Source organism: Littorina saxatilis, unplaced genomic scaffold (genome assembly GCF_037325665.1).
Source record: "Littorina saxatilis isolate snail1 unplaced genomic scaffold, US_GU_Lsax_2.0 scaffold_398, whole genome shotgun sequence".
NCBI classification, from domain to species: domain Eukaryota; kingdom Metazoa; phylum Mollusca; class Gastropoda; order Littorinimorpha; family Littorinidae; genus Littorina; species Littorina saxatilis.
This window is the reverse complement of record NW_027126259.1, coordinates 74,506-80,367: the sequence shown is the minus strand read 5'-3', so window position 1 is coordinate 80,367 and position 5,862 is coordinate 74,506. Positions and strand designations below refer to the sequence as shown.

The 5,862-nt window shown below is 44.5% G+C and overlaps 1 protein-coding gene across 1 annotated transcript; it reads right to left on the bottom strand.

The window, feature by feature from the left end:
* Positions 1-472: 472 nt before the first annotated feature.
* Positions 473-3,688, bottom strand: LOC138954713 (atrial natriuretic peptide receptor 3-like). Its single transcript, XM_070326489.1, has 2 exons — positions 2,474-3,688; positions 473-525 (listed from the first exon to the last, which is right to left on the bottom strand). The coding sequence occupies exons 1-2, from the start codon at positions 3,501-3,503 to the stop codon at positions 473-475; spliced, it is 1,083 nt and encodes a 360-aa protein (XP_070182590.1). The 5' UTR covers positions 3,504-3,688.
* Between the last annotated feature and the right edge of the window lie 2,174 nt (positions 3,689-5,862).

Below are 5,862 nucleotides of genomic sequence, written 5' to 3'. Positions count from 1 at the left end.
CATATGGGTCGTCCACGACCCACAACATCCGAACTGTGTCGTTCAAATGACGTCATTGTGTATTTGTTTGTTTACGAAGATAATCCTTTAAACATAGGTCGATAGGAAGGTTTTTGCGGTGTTGGAGGATGACATGAAGTCTCAACCAAAAACTCCCAATAGTTCTAGAGATACAGACACTGTTGTGAGGCTGTGGGTCGTCCACGACCCACGAAGCACGGTGAAGGATATGCATCAATACCATCGTCATTCAGGCAGCCCTACTCCGTTTTCGGAGGAGAAGGTGCTTTTAAACAGACAATAGTTCTCCTAGACCCCTGCCGAAAGCTGGAGAGGATGCAGTTCACGGCGCCATGATATGACGCGCGAGGAGACTGTCCTACTCAGACGGCGATAAGAAGAAGGCATCTATTTCGCTGCTGATGGTGGGCGCAAATACTTCTCTTTATACCAGTGACAGGTTAGTCCGCATCTAGTCATCATACTTCAGACGGCCCCGATCGTCATTGGATATCACTTGCGTGCCTGTTACGACAATTATACATTTTGCAAAACGTTGATCACTTACACGAACACAACCTAGATGTTCTTGTATCTGTTTGTCTGTCTGTCGATGTCGTTGCTTGTTTGTTTGTTTGTTTGTTTGCCTAATATGTCTGTCTGTCTGTCTGTCTGTCTGTCTGTCTGTCTGTCTGTCTGTCTGTCTGTCTGTCTGTCTCTCTCTCTCTCTCTCTCTCTCTCTCTCTCTCTCTCTCTCTTTCTCTCCCTACCTCGCTCAGACACACACACACACACACACATACACACACGCATACACACACACACACACATACACACACACACACACACACACACACACACACACACACACACACACACACAAGTTTTCTCAGACACTAAATCTTGATTCAGAATGTGGTTGCATGAAGATCTGTTTTAACACCAAGTGGCTGTCACCGAAGATCTTCTGTAGAATTTGTAAACCATCGAGATTAGATAGAATTGCCATTGGCAAATGCTGAAATAACCCCATCAGTGATATTTGTAATTTTCTTATGGACATTTTAATGTTCACGTGAAAATGTTATTTCCACAATAGGAACTGCAGGGGAGAAGAACAAGAACAAGAAATGTCGACGTGAAAATGTCAATTACAATTTACATGTAACTGGTTTGGGCGCTAGTAAGCCCTCACCCAAAAGCGATTTAACTGCAACACGTATATATCTTTTCAAATATCGAATCTATGTAACGAATAGCTCAGATTCAAATTCTGATTCCGACTCCCCTGAGTATGTATAGGAAATCCCACATTTGAAGCGACGCCGGGTTAGAAGGCTGGGAGCATACAGACAAATACATACGCTCGTAAGGAGGGGGGGGGGGGGGGGTTGGGGGGAGAGTGTTGCCATACACTGTTAAGGCGCGTCACCACTCGACATTGATTGATGAATTCTTGACCTTGTATGCCCTTTGAACCCGAGAGAATCAATCAAGGACATCGGGAGAAAAAGCTGTACGAATGACTCCCCCCAAAATGTGACCCTCCACCACGAAATGAGTCGCATGTCACCTCGCGCGGTTCTGCGCTAGGCTTGATATAAGTCCGGAGAGTGTCTGGTAACAGTGTGAGGGTCACCTTAGTCACAGGCTTATAACTCAAACAGTTTTTGCTCTTTTCTAAAACGGTTTTCACCACTGGATAGAGCATAAAAAACTCTTTATGAAAATGTAAAAATATGAAAATCATGCAAAGGTGACATGCGACTCATTTCGAGGTGGAGGGTCACAAATATCCCGACAGTGGAAAGAACGTATAAGCAAGAAAAAGAAAAATCGGGGTAAAAAGTTCAGGAAAAAAAAGGTACCAGAAAGAAGACAGTAAAAGGGACTAGCACATTCTGGACACTTGCAAAATCAGTTTCAAGAAACAAACAAAAAATGATGTGTTCCGCTCCGCTAAGAAACAGCTATACTGAATTACGTCAGCGCAAGTGCCCCCCCCCCCCCCCCAACACACATACACAGACTTAGGATATTGTCTGTTGGAGTGCATAGGTACATTTTACATACATCTCTCTCCAGCAGCTATATGGGTATCGCTTCACACACGCTCAGACGAGTACCAGACAAAAGAAGAACACTCGGTCGGACCAACAAATCTCGGACAGTTGGAAAAAAAGCATCAGAATAAAGAAAAACAATGTTTCAACAATTTCTGTCGGCAAGGAACAAGAAAAAGAAAAAGAAAAAAAAAGGAAAATAACACCAGACACTTTCAAATAGTCGTGAGAACAAAAGTTCGAAGACAAAGAAGAAGAAGAAGAACACGAAGAAGAAGAACGAGAACAAGAAGAACAAGAACAAAGAAGGACAAAACCGAACCAGAGCAAATTCCGGGACAGAAAAACAATGTGTTAAAAGAAGAAAACAAAACAAAGGCGCATGAAGTAATTTAACCTCTCTCGCTCACCTGCGAACTCCGTGTCCAGCTCCTCCTCCAGCATGCCCTCGATGTCCACGTTGTCGGGAGTGCGGTAGATGTCGAAAGCCCTCCCTTCCTTCTCCAGGTAATAGCCCATGGCGCCCCCGGCCAGGTGACAAAACGAGGGCACCACGTTATGATGAGCCGTGGAGTCGTAAATCACCTTGACCTTGTCCCAGCGGAAGTAGGTCAGCATATCCAGGATGGTGAGGCACATGGAGTTGAAGGTGCTCCCGATCCGAGTCAGCAGAGGGTATTCCGCCCCCTCAATGCCTTCGTTCTTATTGATGAAGTTGTGAGCGAAGCCTCCAGGGGCCACGATGGGGATGTTCCAGTACGGCGCGTAGCGAGCCACGGGGGCCAGGCTGTAGTCACACACGGGGCCCAGGAACAGCCTGATCTTGTAACGCGTGACTGCGTGGAAGGCGTGCATGGCGGCGTCACGGCTGTTACACTTGGAGTCGCCTGGAAGAAGGTGGAAGCGGTAGCCAGGGAGGACGTTCAGTCTCCCGACCTCTTCCACCGCCCTGCGCACGGCCGGGATGACGGCCTCCCTGTTAAACATGTACCTCCGTGCGAAAGGGACAAAGACGGCGGCGTAGATGGTGACGCCATCGTGGCGTTGGTCCGTGCCTTTGACGTCAGCCATGCAGTGGGCGATGGTCGCCGATGATTCTGACGTCATGTCTCGCTTCTGACGAAAGAGATCGCTGTGAGTCGAAATTAGTTCTGATGACGTCGTGTGTTTGTGACGTTTTTTCCTCTGAGTTGCAGGATCGGTGATTGGCGTCCTTTGAAGCGATGCGGGCGGGTTTGCTGCGAGTTTGTGCTGCTGTGACGTCGTTGTCATTGACGTCATATTCAGAGGATCGGATGCCGTCACAGAAAGGCTGAGGTTGGACAGGACACAAAGAATCATCACCCACGCTTTCAGCCACACCAGCATTTTCGAGGTTTCAACAGACCCTTCCATATCGGGATTCGCTTTACAAATGACAATGTTCTGCATTGCTTGCATCACACATGCAGAAACGCTTCGCAGTTACTTGTTGTTGACTGTTAGGGAATAGGTGACAATGAACGCATTCACGCTCTCGTTCACTGAAACTAGTTAGTCACAAGTCACAATAACTTGAATTTACACGTACGGCAGAGCAGTAAAGTAATTCACAAGATGGGTGTAGCAATCCGATAAACTTTCTCGTTCGCAGCCACATTTATCAGTTTATATAAATCCACACATCACATACCACATTTTAACAAATCGCACGATGGAAACAACATTTAAAATGCAGCCAAAAAGGTCTCAGGTTAAGCTCACATCCATCCGCTCACGAATGGCCAGTTTAACATGTTTATTCTTTACAAGCCCATCGGTCTGAAATCCTCCATGGCATTTCATCAAAGGAACTTAGCAGTCAGTGTCAGCCAATCAGCGAAAGGCAAAACGGATTATGCAGCGAAGACGACTCCGGTTCATATATTATCTGGTCAGATTCTTCAAGCACCGGGTTTTTGGGCTAGCTAGAATAAATAATGTCGAACATTCATTTAGGTATCAATTGAGCACTTGATTTGCCCTTTTTGGAGCCATTTCACGTCAGAGGCCGACCCAAAAGTGTATTTAGCCGGCTGGCTGAGCCTAACAAAAATGCGTGCACGTTTGTGGGCGTTCAATGGTTCAAAAAAAATAAATAGATAAGATCGTTAACTAAAATCGATTGATATTAAATAGTTATTTGAATTTTTATTTTATTTTTTTTTAATTTTTACAAAATATTATATTTTTCACAGAGCAAGACAGACATTCTTCAACTCCCCTGCCATCGCCGTCTCGAACAAATCCACAATTGGAAACTCGATCTGTGTAAAATGTGATATTTTGTTTGGAAAAATATCTAAATAAAATATTGATGCCATGCCAACAATTTGGCGATTATTGATAAGCGTTGTTCGATTTAATCTCAGGAAAAAGTCTGTTAAAGTTTGTCGACCTTATAGGCCATTACGAAAATACAGAATGTCAAGATATGTGACCCTCCACCACGGAATGAGTCGCATGTCACCTGTGTAAGATTTTCATATTTTTACATGTTTCTAAAGATTTGGTTATGCTCTATCCAGTGGTGAAACCCGTTTTAGAAAAGAGCGAAAACTGTTTGAGTTAAAAGCCTGTGACTAAGGTGACCCTCACACTGTTACCAGACACTCCCCGGACTTATATTAAGCCTAGCGCACAACCGCGCGAGATGACATGCGACTCATTTCGTGGTGGAGGGTCACATATATATATCGTGAAAGTTAATGATCTTAATACCCCAACAAAAAAGGGATTATTATTGTAGAAAAGACAGAGAGGAAAGTCTCCGCTTTTTGCGCGTGGAACTGTATTTATGGTTTTGAATTTTTTTTTCTAAACACAAGAAAAATAAATCTTTATGAAGCAAAGTAAAAGCGGCACAAGGCGTGTCAATGTGAGCAAAGATCCTATTGTTTTTGAAAACATTGTTTCACCATTATTCATTTTTGGCTCACGTAGCCTAAGTGTAGCCTATGCGATGCTAACTTCTGTCTGTCTGTGCGTGCGTGTATGATATAAACTTTAACATTTGACTGAACACCGAAATACTAATTTTACCGGGTTATTATCCAAGCAACAGCTTCAAAGTATTGAATCAATGATCAACATTTCGTCGGCACGTATGTAGATAAAGTGTGTATCCAAAGAAAACGGGTGGTGGGGGGTTTTGGGGGGGTAAAAACAGGTGACTGGTTTGTGTTGTGTGTGGTATGTAGACCAGGTCAGGGGTCAAGGTTAGGTCAGATCGCGTGAAGGATTGTGGTATAGATTCACTTCTCAGTTCTAACCGAGCTGCAGTTCGCCGATTCGGAGAAGACGATTTAACATTGTTCGGTTTTGAAGCGGCTCCAGAAGAAATAGATACAGAAGATACCAAAGGAGATTTCCTACAGGTTGATCTGCACAGCGTGTTTTCAGTGTCTGCGCGAGGAAGCGCTGTCGAAAGGGCAGTGTGGATCTCAGTGGCAGTCGTGTCCCCGTAAGTAGGCTAAAGACAGACAGATCTAGATCTAGCGTCTCCCACTCTTGCACCGTGTCTATGCTTACTGTGTGTGTGTGTATGTGTGACGGAGTGATTGATTTTGTGTTACTGTTTGTCGATTTCCTACGGGAGCATTGAAGGCTTCGCCTCTCGTTAAAGACAATCTTCAAGGATATACATTCGCTCGCTCAGAGAGCACATACGTTCAATGCTATTTAGCAAACGAAGATGAAAGAAGGAGAGGAAAATAACAAAGATGTTGTTTTGATTTTGTGTGTGTTTGTGTGCGTGTGAGGGATCGGGAGGGTTGGGGTG

Bases quoted from the DNA above. Each gene is read 5' to 3' on its own strand.
- LOC138954713 (XM_070326489.1), bottom strand. From the start codon at position 3,503: ATGCAAGCAATGCAGAACATTGTCATTTGTAAAGCGAATCCCGATATG. The intron at 526-2,473 runs GTGAGCGAGAGA...TTGTCGTAACAG, and splicing joins GCTGGACACGGAGTTCGCAG to GCACGCAAGTGATATCCAAT.